This window comes from Trachurus trachurus (genome assembly GCF_905171665.1).
Source record: "Trachurus trachurus genome assembly, chromosome: 8".
NCBI lineage: Eukaryota > Metazoa > Chordata > Actinopteri > Carangiformes > Carangidae > Trachurus > Trachurus trachurus.
In genome coordinates, this window is record NC_139905.1 from 20,300,478 (window position 1) to 20,320,870 (window position 20,393).

General features: G+C 43.9%; 1 protein-coding gene across 1 annotated transcript; it reads right to left on the bottom strand.

Annotated features, from left to right (window-relative positions):
* Nucleotides 1-21: 21 nt before the first annotated feature.
* On the bottom strand, nucleotides 22-18,499 carry atp2a1 (ATPase sarcoplasmic/endoplasmic reticulum Ca2+ transporting 1). The gene is made up of 25 exons (XM_083977901.1): nucleotides 18,359-18,499; nucleotides 18,108-18,244; nucleotides 16,851-16,868; nucleotides 16,242-16,324; nucleotides 13,960-14,064; nucleotides 12,079-12,217; nucleotides 11,139-11,219; nucleotides 10,969-11,054; nucleotides 9,803-9,958; nucleotides 9,564-9,705; nucleotides 8,100-8,266; nucleotides 7,907-7,995; nucleotides 7,701-7,803; nucleotides 7,460-7,591; nucleotides 7,038-7,163; nucleotides 6,699-6,917; nucleotides 5,610-5,721; nucleotides 5,297-5,520; nucleotides 4,988-5,208; nucleotides 4,688-4,890; nucleotides 3,970-4,055; nucleotides 3,724-3,857; nucleotides 2,971-3,088; nucleotides 2,139-2,256; nucleotides 22-275 (listed from the first exon to the last, which is right to left on the bottom strand). The coding sequence occupies exons 2-25, from the start codon at nucleotides 18,223-18,225 to the stop codon at nucleotides 265-267; spliced, it is 2,991 nt and encodes a 996-aa protein (XP_083834027.1). The 5' UTR covers nucleotides 18,226-18,244; nucleotides 18,359-18,499; the 3' UTR covers nucleotides 22-264.
* Nucleotides 18,500-20,393: the final 1,894 nt, after the last annotated feature.

The following is a 20,393-nucleotide window of genomic DNA, read 5'->3' on the forward strand; positions in this document are numbered from 1 at the left end:
ATAGAATCAACACAGAATAGTTTTAATAACTCTTATCTATATATTAATTTCAGTACATACACAGAAAAAAATATTTTTGCAGCTTTTTTTGGTGTATTTTCAGATGGCTTTTGTGTTTTCTGTTGTATTCATGCCACTGATGATGATTTTGATGACGACATCAGGTGGCTGTTGGCAGGCTGGCTGTCAGTGGGAGCGCTCAGCCCTTTTCTCTCTCCATCCTCGGTGTCTCTGCTTCAGACACTCTCCTGTTGCACTTTGCCTCTAGACTTTCCCTGCATGAGAAAACAAAAGCTCGTCAGTTACATAATAATGGTAGCACGCACAGGTTGAGTGAAGAGCTAATTGGTTTTAAGGGAATTGGACGTTAAGTTATTGGGAAATGTGCTAGTTTGCTTTGTTGCACAGAGGGAGGTGAGAAAAAAAGACCAGCATCTCTGAAACTTACAGATTATATTTAGTTTATCTAAGAAGTACAGAAACTGTGTGTAAAGTTTGCAGTTTTTTTTCTGGAGGGTTACAGTATGTGCAGGTTTATTTCTTCGCTGTAGCCTCAACTGGTTGCCTGGCAACTGCAAGAAGTTGCAGTTAAATGAAAGAGAGGAAAAGGAACACATCTGGCAGACAAATTTATTTCCTAACATGTAGCCACTAGCTGAAGTCATTTGGCAGTGCAGTTGGTTGTGGGTCAGATTTTCTTTTCTTGTTGATTCACAAACACTTTTTGTGTCTCGTTTCTCTTCTCCTTTCCTTTACTACCTAAATTAAAGATACTGTATGTGGCATCTTCAGTGAGCTCCAGAGGAACTGGAGCCAGGCGAGCTGTTTCCTAATGACTCAGGTCTAAACTGAGATGTCTGGCTGCTGACTCCAGTTTTTTATTTATCTATTTATTTATTTATTTGCTATATTTTATTATTAATTGTCTCAGCAAAATAGCAAACAGCAACAAGTGGGGGAAAAAATCTCAATTTTTAAGTGTTACTTTCAAGTTTTTATGATAAATAAATAAATAATAATGATAATTTTGCCATAATCACGAGAGCATACAAAGCCAGTTTTGAGAAATAATCCAACATAATCCAATCATATTTAGATTATGTTTTACCTCAATATCTGAGCACAGTAAATGCACAAAGCAGGAGGCTCACACCCAATGTGCACACCAGTGTTTTTCTATTTCCTCTTAAAACTTTCCAAAGCATAAAGCTAAAGAAGAAGCACATTCAAATTTCAATTTCACAATGCAATACTATGTATAATGCTGTGACCAACTATTAGTTTTACTAGCAGTTCCTGACAGATTAGCAGCCGTCGACTCGGCACATTCACAGACCAAGTTGTTAGTTCAGAACGATAACGCAACATGTACACACGCTTATCAGACAATGCGTCTTGGACACAGCCACATAAACCTGTTTGATACCCAGTCAAACACTGATACAGAGTCAAACACATACTGCAGAACATGCAGAGTGCTGAGACCTTGAGCTTGAGTCAGGGGAATACCTTATTAAGTTACAGGGGCATGTAGGAGGGGGAAGCGGGTTTAGACTGGATTGTCAGAAGGGGAACGGTGAAAAAGAGCATCCAAGGAGAGGAAGATTAGAAGAACAGGAAACACAATTTAGAGAAGAGAAAATTTAAGAATAAGAAGAGAGAGGGAGGAGATGTTATCAGTTAAAATACAATAAGAGACATTTAATTGGGAGGTAAATGACTCCATAACATTCCATTAATCAATCAAGTTTAAAGTTATTTAAGAAGAGATAAAAGTTCAGAAATGTCCATTGAAAGTCCTGTATTTATACATTTTGAACATATTTTTTTTAAGTAGCTCTGAGTCGTGTAGATACACAACACCTGCACAGAAAGATGGTTTTCATGTGTTCATCATAATCTATTGACAACTATTAAAAACCTTGAATAAGATGAACAGTTACTGCAGTGTGTGATTTTATCTGTGATTATAATTAATAGCAATATCATCACTGCATCCTAAAAACAGATATACTTTTGTTTTAATGTGTCCTCTTAGAAAACATGAGCATCAACCAACATGGCATAATGTTGTTGTGTGGATCAAACACTTGGTCACACACCATGAAGATCATACAATGCGATCGTGTTCAGCTTACCCTCCAGATATGTGCGAGCCACAAACTTGAGAAGCTCATCGATGAGGATGACCGGGAAGGAGAGCTTCAGCACCATCAACCACTGCTCCACATTCAAGTGAGTGAGCTTGAAGATCATCTGTGGGTGAGAGCGGCGCTGTGTTAAAACTGATCCATATTAGTCAGGAATCACATTGCGGTGGAGGGACATGGACAAATAAATGCACATAAATCCACAGTACGGATCAAAAGTCACTAATTGCCATTATTAACAAAGCTGAACAGTAATTCCACAGTTTGAATGCAGAAACTTAATGTTTGTTCATTTTGATGCTGCTATTGTTATATTTTTTGTCCACCAGAGAGCAGTGACAAGTCCATGTTGTCATCTTTTTAGATTGTACAGCTGTTCAATGACATAATGTCCTTCACTTCACCCTGATCCTCATAGTTTCACCGCCCAAGTCATGAGTTTTGGACCTAATAACTGTAACTTAATAGTTTGAAAGTAATTATAATCTGCTACTAAGAACTCATATGAAACAGGAAACCTGGGAACTTGGGTCAAAATATAAAGAAACATGTGAAACACTGAGGCAAAGTTTTGATTTCACACCATTTGGGGAGTTGACAGTGTTGAGCAGCTGGTTGGATCGGTTGCCGCCACGAGCACCAGCCCTGTTAGTGGTTTGTGCGACAGAGCTGTGTGCCATTTTGTCAGTATTAAAGCAATGAAGGTGAATGTGTGAGAGAGAACATGGAGGACTGCGGAAGCCATGTGTGTGTGTGTGTATTTATGTGTGTGTGAGGAAAGAGTGGTGGGGATGGATGTAGGGCGGGAGGCCGGACTCACGGGCAGGGGGTCGACGTAGATGATCATGAAGTGAAGGGACATGGAGAGGCTCATGGCGCCCAGCAGCCAGCAGTTGCTCCAGGGAGGCATGCGCACCAGGGACTGGTTCTCAGACAAGCTGGGGGAGGGTGGTGGGGGTGGATGGGGGAGGCGGAGGGGTACGTTAATGTACGTGTGTTGAGGTGAATGCATGAAAATATACACATTAGGAAAAAGAATTAACTGGAAATGCTGAAAGAGTAGGCCTCGAAAAACATCTCAGGACAGTGGAAACTGTAAGAGTGAGTGTCAGATTTTGTTACACGACGATATAATTTGTGCTCCTCTGCACTGTCATGTGTTTTCAACATGTTATTCATATCATAATTACAGCTGCAGAGCTACACTCCTGATATTATGGGCTACCAGGATAATACTCAGTTTTTTTGGAAATTACTATATACAAGTCCTGAAAACATTTGAATCTAAAGGTACAATCTGTTATGTAGGAAGTCAGAGCCTCTAACAGTACATGTCGAACCCACAGTGTAGAAGTGCTCAATAAAAAGTCCAGTGTTACTAATGTAAAGTATGATAAGCAAAATGTGCTTTAAACAAAAGCTAACTTGGTTAAATCATAAAAATGCTCCATGGTAAGTGTTAAACCAATTAATATATCATATTAAAATGTCTTATTGTATTATATTATTACTAATGTAAGCAGCCATTTAGTGACTGATGTAGCATGTGATGCCACCATTAACTATTTCAGACCTGTTGAGAGCGTTGCACATCTCGATGGTGACCAGCACAGACAGAGCCATGGTCATTGGAGGAGAAGACTCGAACACCTCACAGTGAACCCCGGAAAAGTCCTCGTTGTCCTCGCTGCACTGCATGAAATGGGACTGATGGGGAAACACAGAAACAGGTGTTAAGAGGCCTACTGTGTACTGCGGTGCTGTAGTTGCATACTTTTTTTTTTTTTCAATTTCACAGGAAATGTTCACAAATACAAACCAGCTGGTGGAAGGTGACCATCGGGCCTTCATCACAGTACACGAACCACCAAGCAGCGGCCGCAACGGTTGCAGCACCGACATAACCTGAAAAACACACACAGCACCGTGCTTAATCCCAAACTCCTGACCACAGAGCGGACGGTAGCAGCCAAGAGCTTCTGATGATACTGACAGAGACTGTAGATCTACAGTGCTGCTTGAGAGTTTGTGAACCCTCCAAACATGGTGCCTTGTGACTGTGGGCAATTTATTCAATTTTAGACTCATCTGTCCAGACAAAGGACTAGGACTTCCAATAGGCCTCTGGTTTGTCCAAGTGATCTCTGGCAAAGTTTAAACAGACAACTTTGTCCTTTCTTTTAGAGCAGAGGCTTCCTTCTGTGTAAATCTATTACCTAATACCTACTTGACTTTACCAATGCAGCTGGGGCTCACTTACTTTTGCACATACTCTGATTCCATGTTTCATGCACTCTGCTGGCTCCACACACAGTTCCCTCAAAACTACTACATGAAGTACATTGCTAAACATAAACCTGACATTTCACAGATAAAAACTGGCGATGATAAAAAAAAAAAAAAATCATGGTGAAAAATAAACTATTCAAGGGCTTCACAAACTTTCAAGCAGCAATGTATAATATATGACGTTGAGCTTCTCTTTCCTCTACTCCTTTACTGTTTTGAAGAGAGAGAGCGATCATAATGTGCTGTACCTCCAATGGCCAGATATCTGAAGAAGAGCCAGCCAGAGATGAGGGGCTCCTTGGGGGAGCGAGGGGCTTTGCCCATAATGTCCAGGTCAGGGGGGTTGAAGCCCAGGGCGGTGGCAGGCAGACCGTCAGTCACAAGGTTGACCCAGAGCAGCTGGACGGGGATGAGAGCCTCAGGCAGACCCAGGGCAGCAGTCAGGAAGATACTGAAGGAACAGACCCACAGAGTTGGTTTTGACACAGGTCATCTTCGTGTCACGTGCCAAGACGTTCCCCTTACAATATCAAGTCTCATGCACTCACCAGACCACCTCGCCTACGTTGGAGGAGATGAGGTAGCGGATGAACTGCTTCATGTTGTTGTAAATGGCTCTGCCCTCCTCCACAGCGGACACGATGGAAGAGAAGTTGTCATCAGCCAGGACCATCTCAGAGGCAGACTTGGCAACGGCAGTGCCAGAGCCCATGGCGATGCCAATCTCCGCCTTCTTCAAGGCAGGGGCATCGTTCACTCCATCACCAGTCTAGAGGGGAAAGCGGAAGTGAGGAGCGATGTTATTAGCCTGAGACGAGTTAAGGTATTTGTCTTCAATAGTTTGACCTCCTGCTCACCATGGCAGTGATCTCATCGAAACCTTGCAGGAACTCAACGATCTTGGACTTGTGGGACGGCTCCACTCTGGCGAAGCAGCAAGCCTTTCGCACAGCCTTCTTCTGATCGTACGGAGAGAGGTCATCGAACTCACGACCGGTGAAGGCCTTGTTAGTGACGTCCTCTTCCTCACCGAAGATGCCAATACGACGGCAGATGGCCACGGCTGTGCCCTTGTTGTCTCCTACAGGGGAGGTAAGAAATTGAGATTTAGTTTTTTCCTGCAAATGTTAAGGGTTTTTGTTTGGTACACGTCTTAACACAATCACTGACCGGTGATCATGATGACACGGATGCCGGCGGCCCTGCACAGCTCAATGGAGCCCATAACCTCCTTACGGGGAGGATCCAGCATGCCGACACAGCCCACAAAGGTCAAGTCAGTCTGGATATAACAAGACGACAAAAAGTTTAGTGTCCTGTGGAGACAGTCACCACAAAGAAAACACACAATGCACGAACCAGTCTGACATCCACTACTCCCATTAAGCTGGCCTGCTCTCCCTGCTTTCCCTCTCACCAGAAGCTGCCTTCATCAGCTCTTGTTGACCATTTCTATGTTTTCCCATATTGTGTGTTATAAACTGTTTTCTTGTTTGTATGCAACATCTATTGCACATCTGCCCGCCCTGGGGGAGCGATCCCTCCTCTGTTGCTCAACCTGAGGTTTCTCCAGTGTTTCCCTGTTAAAAGGGTTTCCTATGGAGTTTTTCCTCAGTGGATGTGAGGGTCTAAGGGCAGAGGATGTTATTATGATGCTATGTAAAACTCTTTGAGACAAATTGTTTGTAAAAATGGGCTATACAAATAAAACTGAAAATGTTATGTTTCCTTAAAGGGGACATATTATATACATATTATAAATATCACTTTTTGAAGGCTCTTTAACATATATATTTGGGTGTTTGTCTTGCCTTCCGGCCCCCAAAATGCGAGAATTAACAAAAAAAAAAAAGTGTAATTTGCAGGCTCCCTAGATTGAAATCCATGTGGTTTTATGAACTGTTCCCTCAGTTGTCTTCCAGTGATGTAACTAGCTTTCGAATTTGCCTAACCTCACCCCTACCTGGGACTGGTAGAAGGGGCGGGGCGGGGCAGGGCGAGCAGTGGCTGATTTGCATTTAAAGGGACAGGCACTGAAACCAGCTGTTCTGAACAGGGCTGTTTTGAGCGGATGAAAACAGAGTTATGATGTTTGATCCTTGGGGTATTTAGACCACAACATGTCACAGACATGTCTTTAGGACACCTGGGAACTATTTTAATATGTGGAAAAGGGGCATAATATGTCTCCTTTAAACATACACTGAGATGCCGTTCATCTCTGGCGTTACGTTTCCTTATCAGTCGTCCTTTACCCACCTCGTAGTCTACAAAGTTGTTTGAGTCCACCAGGTTCATCTCCTCCCTCCTCAGAGGTGTGTCGCGGGTGGCCAGTGCCAAACAGCGGAGGGTGTCGCGGCCTGTGCCCCACTCTTTGATGATCGACAGGATTTGGTCTTTGACTGGGCCAGTCAAGGGCACACGGGTGGTTCCCACACGGACGTAGGCGCAGCGGTCGATGACGCCCTCTGGAGCACCCTGAGTACACAGTAAATGAGATATTAGTATATTCTGTGCTTGTTTTATTAATATGTTTCCTACATCTGGATGGTTTTTGCCAGTGGCCTTGAGTGTGTATGTCCTGTGTCACACACTCACTTTGACAAACATCTTGTTTCCCACGGGAGCTTTGGCCGACTTGGCAGGTGAACAGTAGACTGACATGGACTTCCTGTCTCTGGAGAACTCCAGGGTGAACTCCTTCTTCATCAGCTGCTTGATCACCTGCCAGAAAAGTGAAGGAAAAGGAGGTGAACTGGATGAAAAGGATTAAAAAAAAAAAAATAGAGATTGAGTTTGTCTCCAGCAGTGTCCTGAAACACTCTGAATTGTGTGATTGTAACTTGAAGTGACATCTTTCACACAAAACTTACTATTTGATACAAAAACATTGACGGTCATGGATTTAAAATAGTTAAAGCTTAGAAAAGTCTTTTATTTTGTAGACACATGGGCCTCTGTCTCATGTCTCCTGTATAGGCCAACGCATGCATACTGTGTGGAGTCTTTTGTCGACTTACAGCACAGCAGGCGTTTGCCCTCTCCACCTTGGACAGGCCACGCACATCAGTGTTGAACACGTTCATCTTCTCCACCAAGCAGCACAGGGCGGTTTCAGTGGCCTCACCCACTTTCTCATAAATACCCTTGGACTGCATCACAGACACAGAGAGAGAGAGAGAGAAGGTGAGTATATTTAAACCCCAGCTTTCAGTCACCTTTATATGTTAACATAAAAAATATCTTGAGTTCTCCACTGACGTCGTTGTAGTCCAGAGAAGAGTCGTTGCACAGAGCGCAGATGGTAGCCAGCTCCACCAGTCCATCATACTGTCCGCACTTCACCAACATGTTATTCTTTGTACTAATAGAAAATGACAGAAGAAAAACATGTAGTCATATTTATTTAAAGCACTTTAAGAATGGGTTTCTGGTTTTATATGTTTGTTTTAATTGTGAAGCCTTACACTTCTCCCTCAGGGGTGTACTTGGAGCCAGAGATCTCAAACTGACCGAGGGAGATGTTGTCACCGTCCACTTTATCAATGACGAACATCTGCATGGAAATGTGGTTAGGAAAGAAAAAAACAGAGTTTCTGAATTAGATCTGCTCTTCTCTCCTTCAGAGACCTCACCACCACCACCTGAGTATGAACCCACCTTAGTTACACACATCTGGTTGGTGGTGAGGGTGCCGGTCTTGTCAGAGCAGATGACGGAGGTGCAGCCCAGGGTCTCCACAGAGGGCAGGCTTCTGACGATGGCGTTCTTCTTTGCCATACGGCGCGTTCCCAGAGCCAGGCAGGTGGTGATGACAGCGGGCAGGCCTGATGGGCAGATGGTTGAAGCGCAGCACAAAAGAGAAGATGACATGGGGTGAAAGGTAAGACGGGTTGGAAGATGGACAAAATATTAAAAGGCTCCTCTGAATCCCCCCCCCCCCCCCCAAAAAAAAAAAAAACAGGTGTTAAAGGATGATCTGACATGTCAGCCCAAGACCACCTGGACTTCAGGGACTTGGCAGTCTGTCAGTGTGGATGGTCCCAACTCAGTTCTTAACACATCAGCTGGAGCAGACCCAAACTGCTGTGTTCTCCAGAGGCATTCGTGTCGGGGAGGGGGCCGCACCACGAGCCAGACCTGGGTTCAGATTGTTGGCAAAAATTGACTCGGACAATAATGTGAAGAAGGTCTGGAGAGCGTCCAGCTCAGTGACATTACAGTGGCATTGGTGTTTGCAGATGATGTTGTCCTTTTGGCATCATTAGACAGTTGTCTCTGCCATGCGCTGGCACAGACTGTGGCTGACTGTAGTGTGACAGGGAGACTGTTTGTATTACAGACATTGTAACCTGTCCTAATCATTCAGAACAGAGCAACCATTGGCTTTGAAAACCGCTGAACTCAATCATTAAATCCATAAAAAAAAGCTTTTAGAAGGCATAAAAGAGTCTGTTGTAGACAGTTACACTGACATGTATACATGTATTTGGTTTGATTTAAAATTGAAGCAACAATAGATATGACACCATTTTGTATTAGTTCAACTAATCCATCCATTCTGCCCTTTCTGTATGTGTCCTCTTAACACCTTTATTTAAACACTTAAATCACTAGAAATCCTCATTGGGAAGCAGAAACACTTTCATTGGCCAGTATGACTGAAACAGATATAGATTTTCTTTCTGTGTGGTGGTTAAAGTTGTCCTTTATTTAGTCCTCTGGGGTCCTAATCACAACTGCTGGTTAACCAGTTGAGATGGCCTATGTACTACTGGACTTAACTCTTGATTTAGTCTGTCTAGATCGATCTGTCCTTTGAGATAGTAGTGGGTAGTGACCATGAGAATTATATCAGTAAATGTAAGGCTTCAAAACATAAAACAAAAATAACAAATGAGAAGCAATCTTGTAATCAACATGACAAAGTGTATTGTATCTGTGATGTTATTGAACTGTGTGCCAGTGTTAATATTGTGAAGCTCAATCTTAAGCCACAGGCCCTTTTTTAAATTATTAATGGACTTGGGAGCAGCAGCATCATATGGATGAGCTACACAACATGAACCTTAGATATTCTAATCTTCATGGGCAAGCAGATGGACATTAATCCCAGTGGTTTACCTTCAGGAATGGCAGCCACAGCCAGAGCCACAGCAATCTTGAAATAGTAGATAGCACCGCGGAACCAGGAGCCTCCATGGACGGGGTCATTGAAATGGCCGATGTTGATCATCCAGACGGCCACACAGATGAGGGAGATGACCTGCAGACAGAGGGATGTGTGAGATATTAACTGGAGGTGTGTTTTCTGTGACACATTCAGGTCTTTAACATACGCACACAGATGCTGCTTCACTCACCTTAGAGAGCTGCTCTCCAAACTCGTCCAGTTTCTGCTGCAGAGGGGTCTTCTCCTGCTCGGTGGCAGCCATCTGGTCACGAATCTTACCGATCTCAGTGGTGACCCCAGTTGCCACGGCAATACCAGTGGCTTTCCCAGCAGCAATGTTGGTGCCCTGAACACAGAGTGACAGGAAGTCAGGAAGTCTGAAACACTGTCACTAATGTCTCGGAGATGTGATGATTTTGGTGAGTCCTTGACTTTGGCTAAAATGTTAAAAAAACAAAAAACAAAAAAACAACTTGCCAAACATTAAGATAACTGTAATAACGTTGGTGATCCTTTGACTTTTCATTATCTTATCCAATATTTAGACTAAATATCAGTGGGTTAGCATTGTTTTTGAGTGCATGTTAGCATTAATTGAAGGCATGGCTGGCTTTAGCTACTCATTAGCCAAGATCATTTTTGTCCCCGAAAATAAATGGGTGCTTTTATTACTGTGAGCCAAATGCTTAATTGAAGAGTAATTTTAGAAGAGGATTGCAAAACTTTGATATACAGCATTTCAGTACAAACCACTGTATAGGCCTTAATATAAAAGATAAAACATGATATTGTGTCTTCTAGTTAAAAACTGTTAATTGTTAGTATTACTCTGCTGGTAAACTTTTTTTTCTCATTTTGAGTTGTCATAGCAGGAAAACCACAGATGCAACCAACTAAGGCTCAGTTTTGTTCACGTGTCTTCTCAACACTGCCATCCTAAAACTGATACACCAGTCTTTTTTCCTGCTGTCACATGTTAAGATATTTTCTGTGAAAAGGGCCTGCAGTATATCTGTCAGTCAGTTACAGGTGTGTGTTTCACATCTTTAGGCAGTGATGAGAGCAACGGTGATGATAACAATGAAGAAATATCAGATGGTTTATCAGAGAACAATCAAAATGTAATATATCGCTGAGATGAGAGTTTCCATCCACTGAACTTAAATAAGATAAGATAAACAGGCGGTGGTGCTAATTCTCCAGTCTAGTGCAGTGACCGTTGTTTGGTTGAGAGAGAGAAAATAGTTTGACAGTACAGGTGTGGTTTTATCAGGACTGAGGGAAACAAAGGTGGAGAAGAAAAAAACCAAGTGATGGTAAAAGAGGGGAGGACAATGCAGGAGGAGGAGGACTCACAGAGAACAGCATGTTCTTTTTGTCCTGGTTGACAGCTCGGGGGTCGGGGACAGCGTCAGTGTGCTTGATCACGCTGACGGACTCACCTGAAGGAGACAGAGGTGACGGGTGAGGAGGAAAGGAAGCAGACATCCAGAGTTCACATTGTCGTAACGTAATGTAAGACCTACCAGTGAGGATGGACTGGTCCACACGCAGAGTTGTGGATTTGATGGAGATGAGCCTGATGTCGGCCGGCACTTTGTCACCAACTACACACACACACGCACACACACACAGATAAATGCAGAATTAAGTTACTTAATAAGCAACATTTACAGATTAGATTGAGCTTTTTCTGCTTGAAGCCGCTTTTGCCTGTTGTGCAAGATTATGATACAGAGTGCTTCATATCAATCTGACTGCAGCATTACAGTTGGATGGAGGTATGGAGATGGGTGTGGAGTGGTTTGGGGTGGGGGGGGGGGTGGGGGGGCTGAGTTGATTGACTGGTTTTAGCACTGTGGATGGATGGTGTTGTTGTTGAAAACTGATACCACAGTCAGAGTCAGAGGGAGAGAGGGAGACCTTGGGGAGATCATGAAATGAAAAGAACAGGTGTACAACAAACAGAGGGAGAGGCGAGACAGAGGAGCGAGTCGATATTAAATGTATTTATACTCAAGCTTGTTTTTTTTTCTTCACACAGAAAGTTCCTCCGGTTCCCCTCCACCCACTTTTCTCCGTGACTGCCTTAAAAGGGTTCGTGTTCAATCTCAAGGACATCGGCAGCCATGTAGTCTCACACACACACACACACACACACACACACACACACACACACAAGCATGTGACCATGAGGCAGTGGTTCAGTAGCTTGATGAACACTCGATGTCTTTATCACGTTAAGTCAGGTGTGGTTGAATAAGTTTGTTCTGTCTGTGAGTTCCTCATGGGGTTGACAATGACAAAGTGTCTACTGTATATTACTGGTATCTGTTTGGTTTGTAGGCTTTGTGACCTTGAAGGTCACAGCTGGCTGGATCAAAAGCGTTTGGGGATGTCAGTGGATGAATGGACTTGAGAATAAATGGAGCAAGTGAAGAGGTGAAAGGAAAGTGAGGATCTTACCGGAAACCTCCACCACATCACCGGGAACAATCTCCCTGGCCTTGATTCTCTGCACACTCTTCCTGTCCGAGCGGTAAACTTTTCCCATCTCAGGCTCGTACTCCTTCAGAGCCTCAATAGCGCTCTCTGCGTTGCGCTCCTGTTGCAATAACACACACACACACACACACACACACAAAAGAAAATGGTAATTCTGACACCATGGTTTCCAGTTTCAGAGAAAGTTCATTTCATTCGTAAAACAGAAAGTCATAAATGTGGGAGAAACAGAAAGGTCAACAACTGAAGACGGATGACAGACAGACATGTAGATGTCCTACACAGTTTAGATGAAGACATAACATGATATGAAGTATTTTCTGTGTTAAGTTAATGAGTCATAAACCTGTAAAGTGACGGATTTGATCTATTTATCTCCATCACAGTTCAGAACTGATAAAATGAATGCAAGATGTTATAATCCGGGGTGACGTTTAGCTGCTGCCCCATGTTGAGGCTACAGTCCTCACTGCAGGCGGCCCCGGTTCGAATCCCGCATCAGGCAGCCCTTTCCTGCATGTCTTTCCCCCTCTCTGCCTCCCCATTTCCTGTCTCTCTCTCCACTGTGCTATCAGTTAAAGGCAATAAAAAGCCCCAAAAATATAACACAACCATCCATGATGCTGATTTCACTGGGGAAAACGATCAAGGTTGAGCATGTGAGTGTTTTGTCATTGCATTCGATTGAATGCTCATTTTAACTAGAATTACCTCCGCGCAGTTAAACGCCTCAGCCAAGTCGTCATACTGCAGTTTACATCCATCTCTTCCAGTCTCTATTTGATTAAAAATACTTACTAAAGGCGTATTTCATCACAAGTAAATGTCAGTGACCTTGACCTTTGACCTCTGACCACTAAAATCTAATTAATTTATCTCAGAATCCAAATGAACGTTTCTCATGTTGCACAGTATCTATAGCTACTGTTTTTATAACTGAGGCTTTCATCTTACAATTCGTCCTCTGTTTACTTTCTCAGTCTACGTACTGTTTAGTATATGTACAATGGCAGGTGCAGTTAAACATCCAGCCAATGGTGATGAGTTGTTACTCTGCAGCACAACAAGTTAATTGGTCAAATAGACTGAAATAAACACCTATAGGTTGTTTACAGTGAATGCAGTGTGCTCTACATGTGTTTATTGTCTGTGTGTCTGACGGAGCGGCCTCCAGCTGATGGGACAGTAATGTTCACCTCCCGCCTGTGATTTCTTGTGAGGCCGCCCTCCACCGCCTCAAAGTGTAAAGCCCAATTTACGCCAGCCTCCCCCCCCCCCCCCCCCCCCCCCCATGTGTGAATCCTTGTGCATAGTTTCCAAATGACTGCCACAGGGTTGATATGAACCCCCCTGCCCCACACACACACTGCAGGCCTCTGGTAACCTGATCGTCCCTCTGTATTTTTACTGTGGATTGCACAGTGTGGATTGTTTCAGAGCAGACTGCAGTTTGAGCCTTCGAGGCAGGACGGGCAGGACCCCCCTCGCCCCCCCTCAGCTCCACTCAGCCCGTCGGCTTAACCTTTCACCTTTTCACCTCCTGCTGACGTCATCCTCTCATTGTGGTTTCCCTTGAACTTTGAGCATCCAGCCGCTGCGCTGGAAGGAGTGTGTGCTCACAGTAAAGGACACGGGCTGCGACCAGAACAGGCGAACAGGCCGCTGCCGTCGCCACCGCCACCGTGCCTGATTTATTGTGTGTGACTGTTGCTAAGTTTGAGAGTCTATTTAGGTGTGTGTAAAAGACAGCATTCAAGGGACAGGTATGTGTCCTTGTGATTGCAATTGTTCCTCTAGTGCATTTGTGTGTGTGTGTGTGTGTGTGTGTGTGTGTTCACAGACCTGCCACACTCCAACGACAGCATTTGCAATGAGGATGAGGAGGATGACGAAGGGTTCCACGAAGGCAGTGACTGACTCGTCACCTTCCTCAAACCAAGCCAGCACCTGAGACAGACAGACATGTGCAGATATGAATGAATATGTCACTTCTTGTTCACTCCCTCTTACAAAGTTTTCATTTACAAATGCCAAAATGTATCTCCTTATATTCCCCAACATTATTCTCCTTATTGGAAAAAAGACAAAAAAAAACTAAACTCATACACAGCTGGAGGATTAAAACATGTTTACACATCTATACATCATGTACAGTGGGGATCCGTCACTCAGTGACATTTACATACAGTGACATACATTATGTTAAATCATTACATTTTTCTTGATTGATTCAGCACTGATTCAAGATAAATGTCTGTATTTTATTTTTTAATTATTTACATGTAGGTGGTATGACTATATTACTGACTTTCATTTTAAGTTAAGATGCACATTTACACTGCAGTCCTTGCCTAATTCTCTGCTTGGCATGACAGGTGTCTTTAATGTTGTCGTGCACTTGCTGCTCTCTGGATTGTTATCTTCTACTGTCGGCCGGCATTGAACATAAAACAGTCACGGGGAGCTATTTATGAGTTCTGAACCATTACTGGATCAAATGACATTTCACTATGTCCCTTTTGTATCTTATGTTATCCTATGTGTGAAGCCTTTCCTCTGCATGTGACTCTACAGTCAAACACGTGAGTGGCTGAGCCCCATGTCACTATCACAGGTCTGTTTCGGAAAGGCTTCGTGTTGACATTGACACAGATTAGTTGCAGGCCAGCGGAGCACGGAGCTGCCTGGAGAGAGAAGTCAAAGAGCGCTCCCTTCCCTTCCTCCTCTAATAGCATTTAGCTTTTTTTGCTCACCATCGTTATCATTTGTGTTTTTCGTTTGCCTGCTTTTCACCTCACATCTTTTCTCACCCTTATCCCAGAATAGCTTCTACAGCTCACGCTCTGTGCTCTGTCTTCACCCTGCCTCTCTTCAAAGACACAATCGATCTCCAGAACGAGAGTTAGAGCCTGTCAGCACGTTGCAGTGGCAGGACATTCCTGTGTATATGAATAGGATGACCATGTATTGGCAGTATTTAGTGTTCTCTCTTTTAGAAACCATATACGACCCTGAATCTATTGCTCTCGTTTGTCATCGTAACGAACAATGCCATTGTGCAACCCAATCCCTGACTCCCCCCTCGCCCTCCTCTCTGTCTCTCACTCTCTCCTGCTGCTGCAAGCCATCCCTCGTTCCTTCCATCCCTGACCTTTGTCCGAGGATACAGTTTCTCGTCCTGGCTTGAGACTTTCTTAAAATAAAGCCGCAGCCGTGCATATGTGCACACACACACACACACACACACACACACACACACACACACACACACACACACACACACACACACACACACACACATAGAGCCACTCTCTTGTCTTTCTTCTTATCATGCTTTACCTCTTTCATACACACACATACACACACACAGAGCCGTCAGGCCTTCTAAGGCCATAGTGACAGCTGTACAGGGAGGCCAGAGGGCAGAGATGGAGGATTAAGACAATGTGTCCAGCCTCCTCTCCGCCACAAAACTGTTATGGAGAAAGAGCGAGTGGGAAGGGGTGGAGGGAGGGAGGGAGAGAGGGATTCCTTCTGTAAATGAGGGTGAGGACATGAGTCCAAATGTAATTCAATAACCCGGTGATTTACATGCTGTACTTGTCGGCCTGAGCGCGCGCGTAATCGCAAAGAAAACATGTGATGGGCTAAAGAAGACGCAGCTCATTGCGGAGGAGCACGTTCACTCTTAGTTTATTGTTCCTTAACATTTGCCTTTGTAATCGTCTATGTAACCTGAGCATGAAGCATGAAGCATTTGATTGGTGGAGCTTGTCCTGGAGGGTTTTAATTATTGATACCACCTCCCGTGTGATTAGCTTCTAATTGCTCAATGCAGCATTTTAATGAGTGTTAATAGCGCTGAATTAATCATATAATCCTGACAGAAATCTAGTTTGTGTTTCTGATTTGAGGACTCACACGTCCTTATTTTGTTGCAGATTAAAACGTTTGTCAGTTTTGGAGGAGGAAATGATGAGGTACATGCTGCCTGGTATACAGAAGGAGTGTGTGTGTGTGTGTGTGTGTGTGTGTGTGTGTGTGTGTGTGTGTGTGTGTGTGTGTGTGTATGTTGAGAGTATAAAGACACAATGTGATGTGTAGTGAGAAGTGCAAAGACTTACAAAAGAGATACAGGCGGCCAGCAGTAAGATTCTGACCAACAGGTCCTCGAACTGCTCCGCCACCAACTCCCAGATAGTCTTCCCTGATAAACAGAAAATATACACATGGATGTGTTCAGTGTTTTACTACATTTCTGATCTTCATGTAAATTTGTAACTGACGGACCAACAGGAAAAATACTAAATGTGATGATTAGGCTGTGATATGATTTATAATAGTTTGTGAAACCCAATATCACTTCTTGCCTTGTTTGTTTTGGCCCTGATGCAGGTAGCTGACTGCAGCGAAACCACGGGGTCAGATACAGACAGGTCTGATGTGCTGGTGTTAGACTTGAGTCAAATCAGCTAGTTTCCGTGAGATACGTGTTGTGTGTCGCATTATTAGTCATCCAGCTCACTGTAACTATCTCTGAGCAGGCTGCATCTTCTGCTCAGTGCAAGGAGCCAGCGACAGGTGTCAAAGACTCAAAGACAAACTTCTGCGTGACTTGTCATCACAGGAAGTGAAGGGAGCAGGTGTGTGTGGGTGGAGAGATGCACTCTGATCAACAGGACGTGTGATTCAAACATGAATAGATGAAAAGCGAGTGTTTAAAGTGGACTCACCCTCCTCTGCTGGCAGCTCTGTGGGCGAAGAGAGACAAATATGATTAATAAGCTGAAGTTACTTCTGATCTCAATATTTGCAGCATTAAATGTCCATGAGGGCAACACAGTTTTGAGAATTAAACACGTACAATAAACTCATATCGCAGGATCAACAGTCTTTCTATGAATATACTGAATTAGAGTTTTTGGACAAGCTGTCCTTCAGGTGTAAATTGATGCTCTAAGCTGCAGCTGTTTTGTTCAGGTGGTTTTGTCCTGCTGATAGTTTTTGACACATAGAGTGACTTCAGTCACTGGCCTTTACACTGACTGACCCCTAATTACTGTGTTATTACAGTTTGCTGTTGCTCTGTCAACATCTATTTGTCAGCTGAGATTCTCCACGAATGGAGTCACCGCACCCTGACTGAGCAGCCTGCACGTCTGTTCACCAAACCACCTGTGCTGTTTATTTCACCGCATGTGAGTCAAACAGGCTTTTACTGCAAAGACACCTTTTTTTCCCCACTGCAGACATTTTGACTCGTCTTAGCAGGAAATGCCCAGTTCCATTTAAGCGTGGCGCTTCCAGGCCCACAGCTCACCGGGGCACTTAATGTGAAACAGAAGGATATTTAATACTTTCCCTGCTATGAAAAGTTAAAGTGTAAAAACAGCCTGTTGGATGCAGGTGTTCTCAACTCATTTACAAGTTTTTTTTTTCTGGAGCTCTCAGTTGCAATTTACAGGCTTCATTTCAGAGAGATCTAGCCACGAAAAAACAATACAACAAAACAATAAAATAAAAATACATCAATGGTCTTCAATCTAAACCTAAGCCAGGAGTGATGATCAGAAACCTGAAACTCTGATGCACCTGCTGCACAAACATCACTCCCCCTTTGTGTCATTCAGACAGTTTCCCTTAGTTGGCCCGTCATCACATAGTCACACACTGCACCAGTTCATCTGTCAGTTCTCAACAGTCTTCCCACTTCTCCTTCTCCTCGTCCTCTCTCTTCCTCCTTTAGTTTCTGTCTCTAAACTTAACCTCTCACATGCACAGTATTTCTGCCTCTTTGTCTTCCCATCTCTCCTCCAAACTAAATCCAATGAGCTGATGCATGTGTGTGTTCCTCCTCCTGGACCTCTCCATCCTGCCACTCCTCAATCACTTCCTTCACTACTCTCCTTTTTTCCCCCTCCTCCCTCACTCTGCAGCGCTCCATCCATCTGCTTCCTCCGGTCATCCATCTGTCTCTTTCTCCCGCTCACCGTTGAAGCCGTACTTGTCCAGGCTCTTCTTAACCTGATCTGGTGACAGGCCGGTTTCTTCGGTGACGCCGAAGTAGGACAGAACGTCCCCTGACTCTTTCATGTGTGCGTTCTCCATCCTGGCTGAAACGGAGAGGCTTCAGGACAAAGGGATAAAGAAAAAACACAGTGACACTCACATCAGTCTGAGAGGCCCATAGCTTGGCCTGAAACTGAAACTTGAAAACAAGCTTGAAGCTGAGTTAACCCACCACTTTCTTGGAGTGTGGGATTGGGATTAAAAACTGGCAACCCCCTGTGTTCACACTTGCTCTCTCTCTGCCCCCTCTCTCTTTCCTCTCTCTCTCTCTGGGCTGTTGCTCTCCTCTCGGAGCCCCGGACTGACAGAAAGTGCAACCCGGCAAACTGTCCCCAAAAGTTTTATACAGATGAAAAAGTGGCCTCATTGGTGCTTGCTCACCATGCACTCGCCCCTCATTGGCTGAGAACGTCACAAATAGGTGGGCAGGGATGGCCCTGTGGTAAAGAATAGGAAGGGGGGAGTGGGAGAGGGGGGCAGCAACTGTGGAGGGGCCTTCTGCCTGGCAAGCTGGAAATAAGATGTGCATGGTCAGGACAATGGCTTTCTGAATGAGACGTAGGGGACACTGATGGACAAATGACAGAGAAATAGTGTGTGCACGTCTACGGCTCACTCACCCAGGGCAGGTTTCTGCAGATTTTAATATCAACTTCAAGTAGATTTGAGGCACAGAGCTCCCCATGCACGACCAGCGTCAGTGACCAGGTGCTGGTGGGTGGCAGGTGAAAATCAAAACACTGAAATTACTTGACTGTGACTTTTTTTTTTAATTTAAATGACAGACTTTACAAAAAGACACAGTAAAATTATTTCTGTCTCTTGACTTGAGCTACTCCGTTTTGTTGTTATTTTTTTTGTGTTCCACCATGGATATACTTTTCAGGCTATGTAACCTTTTGACTTGAAAAAAAAAAACCTAAAGATGTCCAATAAAGCAAACAAGCAAATGAACAAAAACAATGTTTATTTTGATTATATTTTTTTTATCAAAGAAAACATATTTATGGAGCAGAATTTGTCATTTCATCTGAAGTCTGACCTGCATAATTTACATAAATTACAAAGTACATAAGATAAGTTAAAATCTTGACTAACTGTAACAACAAAATGTGAATTACATATCATTATTGCCTGTGTTAACAATCTTATAATTTGATATAGTATGATTTAATATAAGCAGATCCACATGAGCAAATTTTCTTCAAAACAAATTCTTTCAATACTTAAAGTTTTCTGCGACCTTGACCCTAAAACAAGGATCTCAGTGCTTCTTTCTGTTCTTGTGTATCACCATCCACCTATCAAGAGCAGTGAGGATGAAGCAGTGTTGTTGGGACAGCATAGTGTGCAGCAGAGGAAACACATGCATACGTCACTCAGAGGCGAGCAGTTTGAAGGGAGGCGGGGGGCTCCGCTGCTTCTCCCCTTCAGTGCATGTGAGAGTAAAGGAATTGCACAGTGCGGGGCCCTGATATAGAGACAGGGATGACCTCACATTGCACAAACACTCCACACTCCTGCAGGCAGCCAAACAAAGAGATGGGGAGAGTAAGGAGAAAGGAGAAGCAAGGGAGAGACGTTTAGGATCCACGAACAACATGTGAGCTCAGAACACTTGAGCCCCATTTATTGCAGTGGAAAGCATGCACAGCTTTTACCTGCTGTTTAGCCATAAAACACTGACAATCACTGGTTTGGAAAGAAGTTCAGAGCTTCTATTTGGTGGAAGATCCTCTCGCACATACAGTACATACTCTGACTGGGATAGATTTACAGTGGCATCCAGTCTGTCTGCAGTTATCACTACAAATGAATGAGAAGGTAACAGCTTAGTTTACGGCCTGCAACAACACACAAAGGGTTTCTTTACGATTCAGTGTTGATTTCACCAGTGCAGGTCGTAGATTAGACTGCAGTGTTCCTACTAACATCCACCTGTTGTATTACTGAGTGATAAAAACACAAAGAAAACAAAAGAAGCTGACGACTCTTCATCACCAGTTTTCATTATCTGCCTCCCCACCTCTTTCTCTGTGTTGTTATTTCTCCCTATCTGCTCTAATATTGTGTCTTGCTGGTGTCTCCCTCCAGGCGGGTGTTTGTGTTAAAGCCGCTCTGCTGTGTGTTTCCCCCTCTGACCCGCCGTGCTGTTGTGGGCCGACTGGAGCAGCGCAAAGCTCAAGGTGGCTCACTGACATTTAGCT